Below are 22,227 nucleotides of genomic sequence, written 5' to 3' on the forward strand. Positions count from 1 at the left end.
TGAGATACCTAGTTTATCGCCAGATCGAGAGATTGAATTCTGTATTGATTTAGTTCTGAGAACGTCACCTATTTCCATTCCTCCATACCGGATGGCTCCGGCGAAAATGAAAGAGTTGAGAACGCAGCTTGAGGAGTGGCAGAAAAGGGATATATCCGAAATAGTACTTGCCCTTGGGGTGCACCGGTGCTATTTGTGAAGAAGCACGACGGATCTCTTCGGTTGTGCATTGACTACCGTCAATTGAACAGGGTGACTGTGAAGAACAAATATCCACTGCCAAAGATCGATGAATTATTCGATCAGTTGGGTGGATCACAGTTCTACTCTAAGATTGACTTGAGATCTGGGTACCATCAGCTAAAAATCAAGGAGGAAGACATTCTGAAGACTGCTTTCAGAACTCGATATGGACACTTTGAGTTCATGGTAATGTCGTTTGGGTTGACTAATTCCCCGGCTGCATTCATAGACTTGATGAACCGTGTTTTCTGGCCGTATTTGGATCGGTTCGTAATTGTTTTCATTGACGACATACTGGTTTACTCGAAGACTTGGGAAGAACATGAGTAGCACTTGAGAATTGTTCTTCAAACTCTTTGTGAACACCAGTTGTATACGAAGAAGGAGAAATGTGACTTCTGGCTTACATAAGTGAAGTTCCTTGGACATGTAATTTCAGGACAAGGAATTTCTGTAGATCCTTCTAAGATCGAGACTATGCTACAGTGGGAAATACCGAAGAATGTAGCGGAAATTCACAGTTTCCTCAGACTTGCAGGGTACTATCGGCGTTTCGTGAAAGACTTCTCGAGTATTGCTGCATCGATGACTCGGTTGACCAAGAAAGAAGTCGGATTCCAGTGGGACGCTGAATGTGAAAATGCTTTTCAGGAATTGAAGGTCAGACTGACAAGTGCACCAGTCTTGACAATTCCTGATAGTGAGAAACCATATGAGGTGTATTCTGACGCCTCGGGGAGTGGGCTTGGCTGTGTCTTAATGCAAGGGGGACGCGTGGTAGCGTACGCATCTCGCCAATTAAGACCACGTGAATGAAATTACCCCACTCATGATTTGGAGCTAGCAGCGGTAATATTTGCTCTGAAGATATGGAGATGTTATCTCTATGGAGCAAAGTTTCAGGTCTTCTCTGACCATAAAAGTCTGAAGTACTTGTTTACTCAGAAAGACTTAAATCTCAGGCCAAGGAGATGGGTGGAGTATATGGAAGATTACGACTTCACTCTGCAATATCATCCTGGAAAAGCTAATGTGGTGGTTGATGCCTTTAGTAGGAAGACGACAGGGACTCTGGCGTCATTAGCTTTAGAAGATTGGAAAAGGACTAAAGTGGTAAGTGAGTATGATCTCCAATTCTACGAAGATCATAACCAGGCTATGGTGTATAATATGGTCTCTACACCGGATATTGTGTAACAGGTTAAGCAGAATCAATGGCAGGATCCACACCTCCAAGGAATCTGGATTCGAATCCAGAATGGTGAGTGATTAGTACATGAAAATGCACCCTAAATACTGCTTTTGATTTATATAATATTAAAATATTTAAGCTTTAATTAAACAATTCAATTATTTTTATTTTTAATATTTTTAATTAGAATTTGTCTAGTTTTTACTTAATTATTTACAGATAAAAGCAGTTTAAAAAGCTACACAAGAAGAAGCCATGAAAGCCATATTTTCAGCCCATCCGAGCCACACAAGCCGAGCAAATCAGAGAGAGCCACGCCACCCATCAGCCAAGCCAAATGAAGTGGGCCCGCGTGTCAGCGCAGAAATCCGCACCTTTCCTCTCGCTCCGTCTCGCGCCTCGCACGTCACTAGCACGCGTTACCTCAGAGCGCGCGTTTCCTTACACGCAGCCATCACCGCGCGTCCAATCTTCTCCCGCGTGGGTCCCGAGTGACAACCTAAGTTTCTCTATGCGCGCGCCAGCTATTCCGGCGATAGCTTTCTGCCAGTCATCCGCCCAATCTGCATACGCCATTTGTCTTAGCGGGACCCCAATGTCGGCAAGCATTCCTCCTCTCTGACCAGTGCCAACACACGCCAACCACTCTGAGTGCGACACGTGGCGAGTTGATTCCTTCTTTCCAATTGCATTGCGACACGTGTCTTCTAGGTGTTGAGTCTGAATTTCTCTTCTCCACAAATCAGAGCAAATGGGCAGATTTTTTCCCCAAATTAAATATATGACCTCTCCTAATTTATGTGTAATTTTATTTTATTTCCTTTTTTCTTTGTAATTTTCTATTTTTATTGTTTGTTTCCTTATTTGACAGGCAATCTCTAAACACTATAAATAAGAGGGTTTGCCTAAGGTTTAAAGAGCTTTGAATATTTAGTTTTCTGTCGTCTTGCTGTCAGTCTCATATTTTCTCTCTAGAACTTGTGAGAATGTTTTGCAAGCTAGGCTAGAGTTCTCTTGGTGAGGTTAGAGATGAACTTCTGTTGAGCGATCCAATTCAGAGTTTTGATTCCTTCTGTTGTAAAGTTCAATATCTTAATAAATTAAATCTCATCTATTTTTCTATTACTTTTCAAAATATTGTGTGTCAATTTTTATATAAGTTCAGTCACGCTTTTCTTATGTAATTATGTCACGCATTGCTTTGTTATTTTAATTATTTTATAAATTGTCTTTTACTGCAATATTGTCAAATTGATATATTGTCAATTTTGGATAGCTTGTAATAATAATATTTTCGGAGTCATCATGGAAATTTAATTTATTCGATTCTTTTATTTTGTGAATCAAAACTTGAATTGGTGAACGAAGCATTAGGAATTCTCGACACCTTACCGTTTTTATTATTGAATTTTCTTCATACAAATTCCCTCATTTCTATTTTATTTACAACAAAAATCCCAAAAACTCTCATTTTTCTTTGATTCACTTTTCCCTAGCGCTCTTATTCTGTTAATCATTCTTGTTATTTTGTTATCTCTCTGTGGATACGACCGCCCATCTGTGCTACAATTAACCGCTTGTGAATATCACTTTTGGGCGTTAATCAGTTAGCAATTCGAGGATTGGAGAATCCGAGAGGATGGAGCCTTGTATTTTCGCAACCGCCTTGCTGTTCCTAAGGCGGGTGAGGTAAAGAAGACGATTCTGCAATTGGCACATAAATCGAGGTATGCTATTCATCTGAGAAGTACAAAGATGTACCAAAACCTGAAAAGACAGTACTAGTGGAGAGGCATGAAAAGAGACGTTCGTGAGTATGTCTCGGAATGTGTGACTTGCCTCCGGGTTAAAGCTGAGCATCAGAAGCCGGCGGGAGAGTTGCAACCTCTTCCTATCCCTAGATGGAAATGGGAACACATCACTATGGATTTTCTGATGGGACTACCGAGAACCGAGCTGAAGCACGATACCATCTGGGTGGTGGTGGACAGGTTGACAAAGTCTGTGCACTTCATACCGTTCCGTTCGACGTATTCTCAGAAGATTCTGTCAGAATTGTACCTAGAGCACATCGTGAGGTTGCACGGAGTGCCATTGTCTATCACGTCAGATTGTGACACGCGTTTTAATGCAAGGTATTGGAGGAGTTTCCAGGAAGCCATGGGAACAGACCTGAACTTCAGCACATCATTTCATCCTCAGACTGATGGGCAATCTGAAAGGGTAATTCAGATTCTGGAGGATATGCTTCGTGCTTGTATTCTGGAATTTGGTGGAAACTGGAAGAAATACTTACATCTAGCTGAGTTTGCTTATAACAACAGCTATCAGGCTAGTATTAGAATGTCACTGTTTAAAGCTCTGTATGGTCGTCCTTGTAGGTCACCTGTGTGTTGGTTAGAACCAGAGGATCGACTGAGCACTAGACCGGAAGTCATTCAAGAGAATAATGAGAAGATAGCTGTTATTCGGGAATGACTGTTGACAGCTCAAAGTCGTCAGAAACGTTATGCTGACAGAAGGCGTAGGCCTTTGGAATTCCAAGAAGGTGACTTTGTCTTGCTGAAAGTTTCCCCATGCAAGGGGGTTGTTCGGTTTGGTGTGAAAGGGAAACTTACACTAAGGTATGTGGGACCATTCCCGATCATGCAATGAATCGGAGTGGTGGCTTATCGGTTGGCTTTACCGCCTGAATTATCTCACGTGCAAAACGTGTTTCATGTCTCCATGCTTCGGAAATGTCAACCTGAGCCGGAAGCTGTAGTGCAGTGGTTTGACGTTCTGATATAGTATGACGCGTCGTACGATGAGGCACCAGTTCAGATTCTTGACCGGAAGATAAAGAGTCTGCGTCATCGTGAGATTCCTTTAGTAAAAGTATTATGGCAGTACCATGGAGTTGAGGAAGCGACATGGGAGCTTGAAATGACGATGCAGGAGCAGTATCCGCATCTGTTCACACTGTGAGGTAGGCTTTAATTTCAGGGATGAAATTGCCTAAAGGGGGTGGAGCTATAACACCCTGAAGAATTAAAAGAGATTAATTAAGGTAATTGAGATTATTAGTGTGCCTAATCTGGATTATTAAGTGAGTATTAATTAATAAATGTTTCTGACACGTGTGAGTTTAAATAGTTCCAAGGTATTTGAATTATTCTCAGCAATTTATTTAAACTCAGAAGTGTGTATGGGCGCATTTCTAGACTGCTCTTTTAAAATAATGTACACATGTCCTTTTCTTTTCTTTTTCCTTTTCTTTTCTTTTCCTTTTCTTTTCTTTTCTTTCTTTCCTTTCCCTTCCCATGCATCTCTCTCGCACTCTCTCTCTCTCTCTCCCGTGCATCCCCCTCTCTCTCATTTTTGTCCCAAATCAAACGGATCTTGAACCAAGGAAAGATTTAAAGAAGTTTTCAACGTCGGGAGAAGGATTCGAGGTAAGATTACTAAAAGAACCTCTCTTGAATCTCAAGTTTTTGAATTTCAAAACTTATTTTTGGTTCAAACCGAATTTTGATGGTTTTTGAGTAAAACTAGGGTAGAAATTGGAGATCTTGGGTTCTTTTGACTTGTTTTAGGACCTAGAACTCAGATCTAGTGGTTTTCCTTTGAAATATTTTCGTGTTAGGACTGGACTTGCAGGTTTTTGGACTAATTTCCGCGAGCTTCTCTCACGCAGCTGATTCCACCGGTCGACCTGTGCGGTCGACCGGATCACGTGAGAACCGGTCGACCTATGCGGTCGACCGGATTGCAGGCTGACCGGTCGACCAGTGTGCACATTACTGGTCGATCGGTAGTGTTGCACTGCTCTGTCACCGGTCGACCAGTGCACACGGGTTTGACCCTGTTTGGCCTGAAAAATGTTGTTTTGACACCTATTTTTGGGGAGAACCCAAATTAGCTTCATTTGGGGACTTGAGATGAATGGATTAGCATCTTTAATCCTTGTTTTGAGATTGAAAACCCTTGGAATGATAATTTGAAACATGAAAATGGATTAGGGCACACTAATAGGAAATTTTGGTTGGAAATTGAGATTTGGATTGCTTTAGAAATGAGAATTAATCCTAAAGTGTTGTTTTGCATCAGTGATCGCTAAGGATTCAGACTTAAGGGGCTTGAGGAAGCGGAGCCGAAAAAGGCAACGCTAGTCCCAGATTTGATCGTGCGAGGTAGGATTTCTATCCCTTTTCCTTGTGAGCCTGTTTTCAAAAAGGATTTTGGCCTTGAAAATGTTTTAAAGAAAGGGATTGGTTTGTGAAAGAAAAATGCTTTGAAAACCATGGCTTGTTTAGTCATGGAACCTCATGGCTTGCCTAGTCATGGGGCCCGCGGCTTGAGTAGTTTGTGGGGTCATAAAAACGATTTCAGAAAAGTTAATGAATGATTTCTTAAGCAAAGAGATCTTGTGAATTGGTAATAGAGTCTATTGTTGTAAGCCTAGATAGGATGCGGAGAGTGCATCCTCGGGGGCAGAACCCAAAACTCGGTCCGGGTAGGCGAGACACTTGGTTAGGTAAGTAATTTGTACTAATTACTTGCTGAAGCTTGTAATATGGAGATTTTACATTTATTTCCTTTGTGAAAAATGATGTGAGGTTCCGGCTGTCTGTTGGAACTGAATGTCTATTTATTTACGTACCCATTTATTTATTTACTTGCACTTTATCTATTTATTTATTTTACGTCTTTGTAAATAACTTTCTACAGGGCCTTTCGCTCACGTTTTATGTTTTAAATGTATTAAACCCCTCCCAGGAGATTCTAGGAGCGGTGCACAGTAGCTGGAAAATTGCTACGGAGCAGCTGAGTTGTGCTGCTGTTAGAATCAAGTGAGGATCGTGGACGTCCTCTTAGACAAATGTAAGGAATTTGAGAAATTATGTAAACTTATGTAATATTTAGATTAACTAGATTGTGGTTGATGTCTGTTGTAATGATTATTTACATGTTCATGTATGTACGATATTGTATGTCCTATGGGTGGAGCCCTGTGTGTTGTCAGAGGCTCGGGATTATGTAGTTTAATTTATATTTTAATTCAGTCGAGTGGGGCTCGTCTGGGAATCTGCTTTATTAATCCCTAATCGAGCTCCACGTCACCCACCCCGTTTGGGGGCGTGACATTAACTCTTTCTTTAGCTTCTCAATCTTGCTAGGATCATGGCCAATGATCAACATATCATCAACATATAGCAGAAGGATAATGAAATCATCACTGGAGTGTTTCTTAATGAACACACAATGGTCAGATGAAGTCCTAGTGTACCCATGACTCATCATGAAAGAGTTGACTTTTTGTACCCCTGTCTTGGTGCTTGTTTGAGCCCATACAAGCTTTTCCTCAACTTGCACACAAGATGCTCTTTTCCCTTAACTTTGAACCCTTCTGGTTGCTCCATAAAAATTTCCTCTTCTAAGTCACCATGAAGAAACGCAGTTTTCACATCAAGTTGCTCTACATCTAAATTCAAGCAAGCAGCTAGACCAAGAACAACTCTGATGGATGACATCTTCACAACAGGAGAAGATATTTCTTCAAAGTCGACACATTTCTTTTTACCGAACCCCTTCACACCTAACCTTGCCTTGTACCTTAGTTGTGAGCTATTATTCTTAGTTTTCAACCTTTAAATCCACTTGTTCTTGAGCGCTTTCTTGCCTTTAGGTAACTTCACTAAGTCATAGGTGTGGTTCTCACACAAGGATCTCATCTCTTCTTGCATGGCTTTAAACCACTCTTGCTTCTTCTCATATGAAACAACTTCTTGGTAAGTTGCTGGCTCTCCTCCAGGATTATGTAGTTTAATTTATATTTTAATTCAGTCGAGTGGGGCTCGTCTGGGAATCTGCTTTATTAATCCCTAATCGAGCTCCACGTCACCCACCCCGTTTGGGGGCGTGACATTAACTCTTTCTTTAGCTTCTCAATCTTGCTAGGATCATGGCCAATGATCAACATATCATCAACATATAGCAGAAGGATAATGAAATCATCACTGGAGTGTTTCTTAATGAACACACAATGGTCAGATGAAGTCCTAGTGTACCCATGACTCATCATGAAAGAGTTGACTTTTTGTACCCCTGTCTTGGTGCTTGTTTGAGCCCATACAAGCTTTTCCTCAACTTGCACACAAGATGCTCTTTTCCCTTAACTTTGAACCCTTCTGGTTGCTCCATAAAAATTTCCTCTTCTAAGTCACCATGAAGAAACGCAGTTTTCACATCAAGTTGCTCTACATCTAAATTCAAGCAAGCAGCTAGACCAAGAACAACTCTGATGGATGACATCTTCACAACAGGAGAAGATATTTCTTCAAAGTCGACACATTTCTTTTTACCGAACCCCTTCACACCTAACCTTGCCTTGTACCTTAGTTGTGAGCTATTATTCTTAGTTTTCAACCTTTAAATCCACTTGTTCTTGAGCGCTTTCTTGCCTTTAGGTAACTTCACTAAGTCATAGGTGTGGTTCTCACACAAGGATCTCATCTCTTCTTGCATGGCTTTAAACCACTCTTGCTTCTTCTCATATGAAACAACTTCTTGGTAAGTTGCTGGCTCTCCTCCATCAATGAGCATCACATACTCATTAGTAGTGTATCGACTAGGCGGACGGCGCTCTCTTATAGATCTTATCACCTGAGACTCAACTGGTGGTACTGGCGGTACTTGTTCAACTGGCTCTACATCATCAACTGGAGGGGCTTCATCATTAACAGCATCACCACCATCTTCTTGGACATCTCCCCCTTGATCAGTATTCTCTACAGGTGGAGAAATTGGATCCAAATTGATAGGAATTTCAGCAAAGGAACAAGACTTTTCACCCTTGTTACCATCATCAATTACTTGGTCTTCAAGGAAGACAACATCTCTACTTCTGATAATTTTCTTGTTCACCGAATCCCATTGTCTGTACCCAAACTCTTCGTGGCCATAGCCTAAGAAAATACACGGTTTCGCCTTATCATCAAGCTTGGATCTCTCATCCTTAGGAATATGAACGAACGCCTTGTAGCCAAAAACTCTCAAGTAATCATAAGATACATCTTTTCCAGTCCAAACTCTATTTGGAACATCACCATCCAAGGCAGCTGCTGGAGAAAGACTAATCAAATCGATTGCGGTTCTCATGGCCTCCCCCCAAAAGGACTTAGGAAGCTTTAAGTGGGAGAGCATGCACCTTATTCTTTCTTCAATTGTTGTAACGCTCTCTAGAATTAAACATGTTTAATTATGCTAAACTGTGGATTATTAGTGTGCCTAATTTGATTTTCATAATTAATCAAGGGACTTTAAGTTATTTTCAGTATTTATAATTTCACCTCAAAGATTTTTGGAAAACACACTTAAATTTTAATACATTTTCCATTTTTTCCATTTTTCTTTTTCCTTTTCTTTTTCTTTTTCTTTTTTTCTTTTCTTTTTTTTTTCTTTTCCCCCTTTCCCTTCCCGTGCGCCCAGCCCACTCCTTTTTCTTTTTTTTCTTTTCTTTCTTCTTCTTCTTCTCTGGTTCTTCCCGTGCACCAGCCCATCTCTCTCTCTATCCATTTTCTTCCACCGCCGGCCACCTCCTTCTCCGGGCTTCCTTCCGCCGGCGTTCTCTCTCTCTCTCCCTTGCTCTCTCTCCGGATTTCTCTCTCCCTCTCTCTCTCTCTCGGCAGTTTGGCCGTGAACCACCCAAAAAAAATGAAAAACGGAGAAATTGAGGGAGACAAAGCTCGAGCAACTGATTTGAGGTAAAACTCTTTGAAACCCACTCTTTGATTCAAATTTTAAGCTTGAGAAAGTTTGATTTTGGTTAGATTTGAATAATTTTGAGTTAGGGTTTGAGTTTGAATAGTTATTGTTGGAATTGAATGAAATTTGGGGGTTTTTAGTTATTGGACTTGTTTAATTGATTAGAAACTGATTTTGATGGATTCTGGAGAATATATATTGAAATTGGACTTGAATTGCAGGTTTGGCATTTTTCCTATTTATGTCGACATGCTGCCGAAATTTATTTTGAAACTTGTTTTTAAACTGAAATTAAATAGGAAAACCAAACCTATGGATTGGATTCTAATTTTTAAAGAACCCCCAAACTGAATTATAAAATCATTGTGAAACTTGGATTTGAGTCAAGGCATACTAATAGGAAACAATTAAACATGAATGAGCTTAATTCGTTTTAGGAATGAGAAATACTTCCTAAGATATTGCTTTTGTGATCAAGCTAGTGGAGAAGGTCAAGTATTAAAGCTTTAAGGAAAGCGAAGGCTAGGAGAACGGAAGGCTAGCCTAGGTTTGACATCCGAGAGGTAGGATATTATTGTCCATATTCTTGTTAGCCTCACTTTAAATGATTTTGGACAATGAAAATATTTTAGAACAAAACATGTTTAAAGAAAATGATTTCAAAGGAATAGCATGAGAATGCTATTAAGTTTTCCAATGATTTTAGAAATGAGATTTTAAAGTGTATCATTTCTTAAAATGAAATACTTTAAGGAATGATACAACGCATGGTGGCCTCAGAGATCGGGATGTAGGAATCGCATCCTTGGGGGCAGGTCCCGAAACCCGTACGGATCCACTTCTTGTTAGTGGAATTATGGCTCTGCACTTTTCACTAGACAGACATTTTACCGCTCCTTGTTCAGTGGTATAATGAGCTGCACACTTTCATTATACAGATATTTTCTACTATATGAGTATTTCCTTTTCTAAAAAGGATGATCGGTTCCGGGTGTATGTCTTCGGACCGTGAGTACCTTTATTTAAAATGTTTTATAAAATTATATCCTACTGGGCCTTCCGCTCACTTTTATTATGTTTTCAATGTTTTAAACCCCTCCTCCAGAGTTAGCGGTTTAGATTTGCAGCGTGACAAGTGGATGACAATGGATTGAAGATGCGAGATTTGAAGCGGTACGTTTGTTTCGGATTTACGGTTTTAAATTCTGAGATGTACTGTATTTCTGTATGCAAACTATATTAGTCGACATTGTCCCTGAGTTGTACTATTTTTCTTGGACTTAATGGACTATTTTAAATATTATTTGTGAAAGAAAGTCTTCGGAGCAAACTATATTGATATTTATGTAATTATTTTGTGATTTGGTTAAATAGTCCAGTTTAATTAAGTTAAATTTTAAAATAATCACGGCCCTATCCTTGGGGTCGTGACAATTGTTCTGTTCATTCTCTCCGCTACACCATTAAGCTGAGGTGCCTTAGCTGGAGTCTTCTCAAGCCTGATTCCATGGAGTTTGCGGTAATTCTCATAATCTGTACCCAAACTCTTCGTGGCCATAGCCTAAGAAAATACACGGTTTCACCTTATCATCAAGCTTAGATCTTTCATACTTAGGAATATGAACGAACGCCTTACAGCTAAAAACTCTCAAGTAATCATAAAATACATCTTTTCCAGTCTAAACTCTATTTGGAACATCACCATCCAAGTCAGCTGCTGGAGAAAGATTAATCAAATCGATTGCGGTTCTCATGGCCTCACCCCAAAAGGACTTAGGAAGCTTTGCGTGGGAGAGCATGCACCTGATCTTTCTTCAATTATTTTGTTCATTCTCTCTACTACACCATTAAGCTGAGGTGCCTTAGCTGGAGTCTTCTCAAGCCTGATTCCATGGAGTTTGCGGTAATTCTCAAACAGTCCCCTGTACTCGCCACCATTATCAACGCGAACTGATTTCAACTATTTTCTTGTTTCTCTTTCAATCTGGGCATGAAATTCTTTACAGACATCAAGCACCTGGTCTTTAGTTTTCAAAGCAATAGCCCAAACCTTTCTTGAATGGTCATCGATGAAAGTCACAAAGTAGAATGCACCTCCAAGAGTTTTAGCTTGCATAGAATAGACATCAGTATGAATCAAATCGAGAATATTTGATCTTCTAGATAGAGGGTGTGAATGAAATGCAACTCTATGTGTTTTTCCAGCTAAACAATCAACACAAGTTTTAAGAGGCATACTTTGCAAACTAGGCAGATTGCTTTCTAGCAAGAAGTTGTAGTCCTTTCTCACTGACGTGGCCAAGCTTCTTGTGCCATAGATCAATGCTTGCACCCTTCTGAACAACATTTATCTCTCCTTTGTGAAGCTTAGCTTGCATGACATAGAGTGTATTCATTTTCTTTCCTCTTGCAACCACTAGAGAACCTTTGGTGAGCTTCCACTTACTTTCACCAAAATAACTAGTGAACCCTCATGATCAAGTCTGCCTGTGGAGATCAAGTTTAGGCGAATATCCGGAACATTCCTAACATCCTTGAGTACCAACTTGCTTCTAAGATTAGTTTCCAAGCAAATATCTTCAATGCCCACAATTTTAGAGGCACCACTATTTCCCATTTTAACATTGCCAAAATCACCGATAGAGTAAAAAGTGAAGAAATCACCATGAGGAGTAACATGAAACGAGGCGCCAGAATCAATCACCCAATCACTTTCCTGGCACACAAGACTAACACAACTATCATCACAAATGATGGTAACATCACCTTCGGTGGCTAATATATTAGTCTCTTTCTCATCGTTATTTCCTTCACCATGTTCTCTTTTCCAAATTCTGCAGCTTTCTTCGTGTGACCCATCTTGTTGCAGGGATAACACTTGACATTTTTTTTGTTTTTAGATTTTTCCCTGAGTGTATCCTTTTTGCCATGACCCTGAGGATGCCTACTTTTACTTTTTCCACGCCTTTCTTGTTTTCAGAAATAAGTACCTCAGAAGAAGATTCACCCTTTTCCTTTCTTCTGACTTCTTCACTCAACAAACTTTCTTTAACCATCTCCATGGTTAGCTTTCCTCCAGGCGCTGAAGTCCTTAGTGATACCACTAACGTTTCCCAACTGTCAGGCAAGGAGTTAAGAAGTAACAATGCCTGCAACTCATCTTCAAGAGGCATTTTCATTGTGGCCAATTGGTTCACCAAGCCTTGGAAATCACTAGTATGCTCAGTCATACTTTTATCATATTTGTACTTCAAATTCACAAGTCTTCTAATGATCAAAGTTTTATTTCTGGAGGTATCCTTCTCATACATAGCCTCTAATTTCTTCCAAAGTGCATCGGCTTTCATTTCTTCATAAATGTGATTAAAACTATTAATATCAACCCATTGCCTAATCGTAGCAGCAGCTTTCATGTGTAATATTTTTCAATCATCATCACTTATTTTTTCTAGCTTTGACTTGCCTATAACAGGCCCATACAAATCTTTAACAATAAGCAAATCTTGCATTTTGCGCTTCCAAATGGAATAATTCGATGAGGTTAATTTTATCATTCTATACTAATTTTGTTCTTTCATTTCAACACACAAGAATTAGCCTCTAGCCAACCAAAGGCTCTGATACTAGTTTGTTGGGAAAACTAATACTAACAATTGCGAAATAAAACTTTTCCTCTTTGTGTGCTAAAATAGGATCTCAAATAAAATGCCAACAAAGTCAAACAACCAATGCACCAATTAATCAAAATAATCAACCACAAATGAAACACCACCAATTTTTAGCGTGGAAAACCTCTCAAATTGAGAGTAAAAACCACGAGACCATTAACCACTTAAATTTCGTCCACTATATTAACAATGGGATTACAAAGTTTCTCTCTAGAATCAAACTAGAGGCTCACAACAATAATATCATCAAGAAATACTATTCTTAGTTCACTAATAATATAGACATCATCATTAAAGATGGATAACAACAATAACACTAAAGAAAAGCTTAGGTCTCACCAAAATAGTAGTACTCAATAGAGTACTAAAGAGAGGCTAAATGAGAAATTAAGTCCGGTAGATTGGAAGAGCTCGCCACAAGAATTCTCCACGTCAAATTTGAGCCGAAACCGACATCGTTTCACCACCCAATCATCTTGATGATTATTGATGTAATTTATTTTTGTCCCCCTTCCTCATCTACGGAAAATATCTAGGCCCGTCAATAGAACGGAAAGAACGTGAGACTTAACTATAGTCAAAAGATACCTTCAATTTCACTCCCACCACCATAAGTTCAGTGCCAGACAATCTCTGGATCAAGCAATGACCACAAAATTGAGCTCTGAATAATTGAATCTCAACTCATCTTTAGAATGAAAGGCATTCTAAATAAGAGAATGAAAACATTCTAATCTTGCGCCACTATTTTCGTGGTTCCAAATAATAATCAGGCTTACTAATTGTAGCTGATTTTGTATTGGATTGGGTCAACACAGCCCACTCACATTTGGACTCATTTGCGCTGTTAAGTTTCAGAAAAGTAAATGATTTGTCATACAAAATCAGCCTATTATTTATAATACTTTTTTTACTATCTTAAAAGGTATTTCTGATTTTTTTTTTCCCCTGTTTTTCCTGATGTTACGGAGGATGGGGCTTATTTATAGTTATTGGCTCTACAATCTGAACACATGAAAGTGTTTGAAAAGTTGTTTTGTGAACATGATGGAACGAAGCAAGAGGTAATTCCTAACTTGTACCCGGTTTGTTTCTAGATATGTTTTATCCAGCATGCATGAGACAAATAAAAGTAGCCATTAACTACAAGTGGTAACCCATTTGAGCATTAATGTAACCGGGTCGGGGTTATTAGTTTTCCTCATTTTTCTTAGTGGTACAAGTAGTATTCCTCTTTTTTCAGATATACTAGTTGGAACCAGCGCTGTGCATGTATATTTTTCTCCGAGATTACTTGAAAATTTTATTTTTCGAAATCATTTTATTTTTGGAATAGTTATTTTAGCACTGCGTAATCAATTTATATTAGGGTATTGGTTCCGAAGAGGGCCTATCCTTTGGCAGAAGTTTGCCTATCATTGTTATCTGATTCGATGACAAGTTCATGACAAGGCCAAATCCATTGGGGAGTAGATGAAATTTTCAAAAGACAATGCCCAAAAAGCATTGCTATAAGGCACGGTGGTGTTAAGTATCATCTATTAATAGAAAATGGATCTTATAATATAAGATTTATAGGTGGGATTTATCTTTTATTATTGATGGTGCTTAGTACAGGTGGTGCATGCCTAAAACCAGAACTTCCCTTACCAGAGCTCTTTCCCAATTAAAATAACATCTCCGACTGTTGACAAACAGTGTTGAAACAAAGACTTGCTGTCAAATGAAAGTGCAAAACAAGAAAAAATACAGCTAACAACTGAAACAGAGCAAATGCAACTGAAACTGAAACTCCCCTCCCTGGATCATTACTATCGGGCCCAACAATATATTGTACCCAAATAAGTCAGGCCTGGCGACTTGGAACAGTTTTGGGTTAGGGCTCTTTACACATGGCAAACTTAGTATAGTTTTAAATGTAGCAAAATTTTTAAAATATTACAAGAGTAATGAAATTTAATATCATTAAAATAATCTCATTATATAGTACAAAAAGTGACATCATTGTTAGGAGAGTATAAACCAACCAAACCGTAAAATGTAAACCAAATCAATTATAAATTGCTTTAGAGATTTTTTAAACTAAACCAAACTAATTAAGGGATCTAATTCAAACCAAACTGATCGTAATTGGTTTCATTTGGTTTGGTTTTTCTACTTAGTTTGAACAAATATTTTACAATATCTTCTCAAGTCTCAATCATAGCTTGTATTAATATTTTGTGTGTTCTTCTGTCTCTTTCTCTCTATCTTCTAAAGACAAAATAAGGTAAAAGCAATTTAATTATAGATATATTTATATAATATTAGTTGTGACTCATGATTGCATATAATATTCAATATTTTAAATATACGAAAGAAAACAAAATATAGACAAGTCATAGACACTTATTAATACAAAGGCTATATTCACATTAACAAAGAGGTAAGACTTTAGAAATAATCACGATTAGAGCCTAGAGGAGTGGAGAATGAGAAGATAGGAGAGGAGCGGAGAGAGGTTGAGGATAGACCGTGGAGACAGTGCTAGTACCGTATATACAGGTTATGATAGAAACTTTTAGGAGAGGAGCAGAGAGAGATTGAGAATAGACCGTAGAAACAATATTAGTACCGTATATCTATAGGTTATGGTAGAAACTTTTAGGGTTATGATCATTTAATTTTAGAATAAACGATTTTTTAAATACGAATAAGTCATAGATATATGAAATATATGTAATTTTTACAAAATTATATAGATAGAAATTAGTTTGGTTTGGTTTGATTTGGTTTTTTTAAGGGTAAAACCACAAACTAGACCAATTTAATTGGTTTTTAAAAAAATTTAAACCAAACAACTAATTATTAATTAGTTTAGTTTGGTTGGTTTGAATAGTTTGAATGGTTTGTTGCACACCCTTAATTATTATGGTAATGATTATGTTATTTTCATTATATTTATAATAAGCTGAAAATTTTGCTAAACTTCGACTTAAAGATATGAAAATTTGCCATTGTAATGGGTTAAGTATTCTCAGGGTGTAATATCCTCATTTTGGCAAAAGGGAAAAATGAGAATTTTTTTAAAATTTTTTTTCGGAAATAGTAGAAAATAGGTCAATATGAAAAGTTTAAAAAAGTATATATGCCAATTTTTAGTTATAGAAATTAGTATGTTATAACTTGTCAAGTTATGGTTCATAACCAGATAAGTTATGAACAAACTTGTCAAGTTCTGGTTCATAGCCAGACAAGTTATGGACAAAAATAATAAATAACTTGTCAAGCTATGGTTCATAACCAGACAAGTTATGGACAAAAACAGTAATTTAGCCTATTTATTAACTTATGTAAACTATTGACCTATTAATTTTAATTTATCTCAAGTCTTGACCTATTTTTCCTTTTCTCCCAATGTTTTTTAGCTGGTGCACCCTCGATAAATTTTTGACAACTTGAACTTTGAACTAAAAAGTGGTCTAAAATTTAATTAGAGGGCAGAATGGAAAACCGCGTGTTTTTCCAAGAAATATAACCCAAACTACTTGTTGGTTGATAAATATTAGACGTGAGCTTTTAAATTTTGACATTTAAAACCCTAATTGTGGTCTGTTAAACTGTATTTCTAACAATTGTCAAATTTACGAACATAAATTACAACATTCAAAGTTTGGAATCCAACTTGCAAATGTCGAAAAATTCAAGCTGCACTACTGGAAACTACCCATAAAAAAAAAAGAACTCCCAATATACCACAATTGTGCACATTCAATCAGCAGGATGTAAATTATATTGATCATTTCTCAAATACAGTAGATACAACTTTTTTTTTATTATTTTTTTAAATTCCCAATGTACAGATATATAGCACAGAGTATACATACATTGAAGAGGTCCATAGCTTAATCCACTGCAAGGCAAACCTTATTTGGTAGGCCAGTGTCTCAAACGCCGAACTATTTTTTGTGGCTAAAGTAATGGCTAATGCCCATATTACTACTATCTATGGACAATCCAAAGCCAGTAAACAAAGGTGGAGTTGCTCTTCAAGATCAGCAAGTTTAGTTTCTCCGAGAACAAAGGAATGCAGCGATGGAGGCTCTCTTCCCATACACAATCTGAAAAGGAGTTGTATTGGTAGAAGAATGGTAGCGCTAATACATTCTAAAATCCAGTAAGGGTCATTGGCATTCTCACATCACATGGAACAGAAACATCACATATTCTTAGAAATCAACATGAGAAAGAGGCAAATCTATGGACATCTCATTCTCATTCAGATTGGATGTATGATCCAAATGGAACTGTATATCTCATATCTTGAGGTAGTTTATGAGATATAATCACCGAACAGAATCCCCACTCGATTCAATTAGATAAAGGGAAAAAGAAAATGTCACACAGATTATGAACTGATGGAAGGATAAATTTCATGGGATGAAAAAACAAAAGAAAAACAAAATAAAGGGACAACTTCAGTAAACTCATACGTTTGAACAGAAAGTTGATAAAACACCCTAACAAGAAAGTTGCCGAGGTTTAAATATGCCTGTTGGCAACCAACAGGAATTTTCATTCAGTTTGTCTCAAATAGTAAAACAGCTAAATCAGCTTAAAGCCCCCAAACAAAAACATGAAAACACAGCTTGCAGTCACCAAAATCTAAGATTCCATGGCATACAATATTATATTCTACACTAGATGCTCTGGACATATTAGTATATCCTATATAAATACCAGTACCTTTGGCAGAACAGAATTGCTATTAATTCAATACCAACTTATACTGTTTGTTGTTGCAAACATATTGCAATGTATAAAGCTAAATAGGAAAACCCCATGCTTTAATGGCCAACAAATTCAAGAATTACATAAAACTAATAACATCTATGGTCTATGATTATGAGAATTGGAGAAACAAAACAAGTGAAAAAAAAAAAAAAAACAACAACGCCCAACACTAGACGTTGGAGCTAAAAGAGAACAATCTAATAGAGCAAAAAAAGTATGATTATATCAGCAGCACATGGCCAAATTTCATATAATCTTTTTTCCCTTCCAGACCCTTTTCCTCTCGGGCCTCACCAATATAAATTCGCCATTAAACTTCATTCCCTTCCCCATCATCTTTGCTCACTCGGAGCGATTGGCATACCTCTCGACCTTCTCGTCGTTGAGATTGATGCCAACCATGGCTTCTCCCAATCCACAGCTGACGTCAGCGAGAACATCTGGGTCGCTGTAGTGCGTGACGGCCTGGACGATGGCCCTGGCCCGCCGTGCCGGGTCGCCGCTCTTGAAAACCCCCGAGCCGACGAAGACGCCGTCGCAGCCGAGCTGCATCATCAGCGCGGCATCGGCCGGCGTGGCGACTCCTCCGGCGGCGAACTGGACGACGGGGAGCCTTCCGAGCTGCTTGGTCTGCATGACGAGGTCGTAGGGGGCGGCAATCTTCTTGGCGAAGGAGAAGACCTCGTCGTCGTCCATGTTCCGGAGGACTCTGATGTCGCCCATGACGGACCTGACGTGGCGCACGGCCTCGATGACGTTGCCGGTGCCGGCCTCGCCCTTGGTGCGAATCATGGCAGCGCCCTCGCGGATGCGGCGGAGGGCCTCGCCGAGGTTGCGGCAGCCGCAGACGAAGGGGATCCGGAAGTTGTGCTTGTTGATGTGGTTCTCCTCGTCGGCGACGGTCAGGACCTCGCTCTCGTCGACGTAGTCGATGCCGATGGCCTCGAGGATCTGGGCCTCCACGAAGTGGCCGATGCGGGCCTTGGCCATGACGGGGATGGTCACGGCCTGCTTGATTTCCTTGATCAGCTGTGGGTCGCTCATGCGGGCCACGCCGCCTTGGGCCCGGATGTCGGCCGGGACGCGCTCCAGGGCCATGACGGCGCATGCCCCGGCCTCCTCCGCCACGCGGGCCTGCTCGGCGTTGACCACGTCCATTATGACGCCGCCGCGGAGCATCTGGGCCAGGCCCACCTTCACCGAGAATGGGGACTTCTTCGCCGTCTCGTATATGGCGCCGTTGCCGTAGACGGTGACTACTCCGGTGTCGGCCATTTGGGAGAGAGAAAGATGAAGAAGGAAAAGATGAAAATGGCAATTACAGAGATAAGAGAGAGAGAGAGAGAGATGGGGATTCAGATAGGAGACGAAGAAGGAGGAGGAGGAGAGAATTAGGGAAAGGTGGTGGAGATTCAGTGGTGTATATAAGTGGCTAGGGATTTACTGGTGGCTCTCTTTGTTCAATCTTTTAGCAATAAATAAATAATATAAAAAAGAAGAAATCTCTAAATAAAATAATGATAATTATTATATAAAAGGGCAAAGAGAGAAACAAAAATTATAAAAAAGGATCCCACTAGATGTTGTCGCCTGAATGGAAGGTGTAGATTTTTTCGGCCGTGGTTTAATGACTTAATACGTCAATTTATCTATTAGTTTTTTTATTTTTTTATTTTTACTCAGATTAGGTTTGATTTACATATATAGATTTTTTTTGTCTTACTCCAAAGATAAAATACTCCCTCAATAAACCTCTTAAAAATATTTTTGAAAAATTCTAAAAGTAAATAGTTATCTAAACTAAATAAGGTGTTAGGCTAAACGGATCGACTCGAGACTCATTATTGTTAGTTGGGATTTGGTCTTAAATTTTTTAAATTTAGAATCGGGTTAAACCAATTTTCTTTTCTTTAATATTAAGTTTGGCAGAATTGACTAGACGGCCTAAACTTACGCATCCACAATAATCTGACGATTTTCTGTCAAAAAAACATTAATATGAAGGTAATAGATAATTAGCAGGTGTTTTGCTGTTTTTAGTGAATTTAGATTTTCCTTTATTATCATTTTTACGGTTTTACTTTAATTGCGAAACTTTTTGTTTTTGCCATTTGCTACATTTTCCAAAATAGTATTGTTTTTTGCTATCGTCATTGTCTCGATAACCACATCGTTATTACTATTTTCAATGTAAGTGTTTTCTGAGACACTGCCTCCGAAGAATTACCTTTTTATCAAGGTTAAGATCATAAATATTGAGTACGTTTGGTTGGAAGATTTAAATTATGTGATTTAAATTATTTTTAATTTACGTGAATTTTTTATGAGAAAAAATACTATAACAAATTATAAATTATGATTTGAATCAGGAAACGAATCTCTCTACCAAACAAACCCTAAAGATTGTTTGGACGTATCCTAATTTAAATTATAATTTATAATTTATTACAATATTTTTTTTACATAAAATACATATAAATTAAAAATAATTTTAATCTCATAATTTTAATATATGAACTAAACGTCTCTTAAAAAAAACTTAAGACTACGCGCTTTTTTTTTCTTTTCTAACATGATTTTTAAAATAAAAAATTCCTTTTGAGCAAAACGGGTTCTACTTCTACTCTTTGATGAGGCTGCTGCCTACTTGCCAGTGATTTTATAAATATTTTATTTTTTTTAAAAAAGAAAACAAAAAAGAAGTCCAAGCAAGCGTAAGAGGAAGTCAAACACGTCACCACTCTTTCAGAGATAAAGAGTCTGTTTAGTTTGTTGATTCGAGTTTTTAATTTGAGTTGAGATGTGATTTTATGTGAGAGCTTTTTACTATAGTAAAAAAGTTAAAAGTAATTATTTGTGAGAGCTTTTTACTCTAACAAAACTCAAATTCTAAACTCAAATTAACGAAATGAACGAGGTCTGAATTTAGGTGCCAAATTCATCATTCATGACACGAGATAAAAGAAATAAAGAATCAACAAAATGCCATAATTTGTTACTATTATTTTGTTTGTTTAGGAAAATCAACAAATAATGGCAAATGTACTGAGATTGGAGATAGGAGAATCAAGGAAGGAGTGAGGAAGGCCGCTCGTTCATGATTTCCGCTGGTTTCCACACAAATCTTCGTCAAAAAATTATAAAAATTATGGACAAACAAAAAAAAAAGAAAAGAAAAATAAAAGAAATAGCTCATTGTATTTGTATGTAGATTTTAGTCCTAATGCCATAATCTAAAAGCCACTAGGCTTCCACACGTTTCTCTATTGGCCATCCAAAGAGCCAAAGCTCGAGGATTCTCTTTTTGTTTCACTTTCTGGATAGTGGGTGGCCGTGGGTAAGGATGACCATATAAACAAGAGGTTTTGAACTTGTGATGATAACTTTCCTTTCTCATATCACTACCGTCACTTTCTTTTTCCCACCCTTTTTCTTCTTTTTTAGTCCCATTTATCTCAACCATTGTTTACACTTTTTCTGATTAGTGGAGATTATATTAAATTTGAAAACCTTTGTTCTTTTACATTTTTGAGTTAAGGTGAGTTAAGTGATGATCTTAAGTTGAGTTTGAGTTATAACTTGAGTTGAAGTTGTAACTTGAGTTGAAGTTGTAACTTGAGTTTGTGTTTAGATGTGCACATTTGAGTTATAATTTAAATTGAAAATCTTTTTGAGTTTGTGTTTAGGTGGGTCAAAACTTAGATTTATATTTAGATAGTATTTTAATAAAAACTCAACGGTGATGAAAAATTTAATTGAGCATATGGGTGGGGTTTTATTCGTCTTTTCGTTGTGAATGCATAGAACAAAAATCATCTCAATCAGAATTAAAATAAAAAATTTATGACATTTTTAAGAATAAAAAAATATTGTTTATTAACTTGAGTTCGAGTTTATGAACTCGAATTGAAGGGAAAACTTGAACTTAAATTTAATCTCAAACTCGAATTTAAACTTAAATTTTATAAAAGAATATTAATTTAAATAAAGTTGTAACTCGAGTTTAAATTTTTTTTTTTAAGTTTCGTTGCAAAATTTATTTTTCATTTTATCGCTTTGTGTGTCCTATTCTGAAAGAAGAGATTCCAACTTACTTGCGCTCCAAGAAGCAACAGCCGCCACCCATGACACACGAAGATGATCAACACATATTATAGTTGTTCTTTTGTTTGACCAGCGAAATAGGAAACTAAATTGAGAGAAATATGAGGTGCGTTTTAAATTAATTTTAAAATAATTTTATTTTTAATAAAAAATAAAAATAAAATTATTTTAAGAATTATTCTGAGATTGATTTTAAAATTGTGTTTGATTAATTTTTTAAAAAATTATTTTAAATATAATAAAAAATAAAATTGTGTATTAATTAATATATTATAATATTATTGATAAAAACTAAAAAATGAAAACAGAAAAATAAAAATAACTTTTAACTGTTTTTTAATTCATTCACAAAAACGTTTTATAATTCTTTCTAAAAAAACCATTCTTACTATTTTCATTTTCATTTTCGTTTTCAAAACATTTACTAAACAAACGTCTTTTCATTTTTATTTTCATTTTTTGTTTCTCAAAATACTTGAAAACCGTTTTCATCACATAATG

The 22,227-nt window shown here is 37.5% G+C and overlaps 1 protein-coding gene across 1 annotated transcript; it reads right to left on the reverse strand.

Moving 5' to 3' along the window:
• Nucleotides 1-17,873: 17,873 nt before the first annotated feature.
• LOC21404838 (probable pyridoxal 5'-phosphate synthase subunit PDX1) lies at nt 17,874-18,964 on the reverse strand. Its single transcript, XM_010106324.2, has one exon. The coding sequence runs from the start codon at nt 18,895-18,897 to the stop codon at nt 17,965-17,967; it is 933 nt and encodes a 310-aa protein (XP_010104626.1). The 5' UTR covers nt 18,898-18,964; the 3' UTR covers nt 17,874-17,964.
• Nucleotides 18,965-22,227: the final 3,263 nt, after the last annotated feature.

This window comes from Morus notabilis, unplaced genomic scaffold (assembly GCF_000414095.1).
Source record: "Morus notabilis unplaced genomic scaffold, ASM41409v2 Scaffold101, whole genome shotgun sequence".
Taxonomy (NCBI): Eukaryota; Viridiplantae; Streptophyta; class Magnoliopsida; order Rosales; family Moraceae; genus Morus; species Morus notabilis.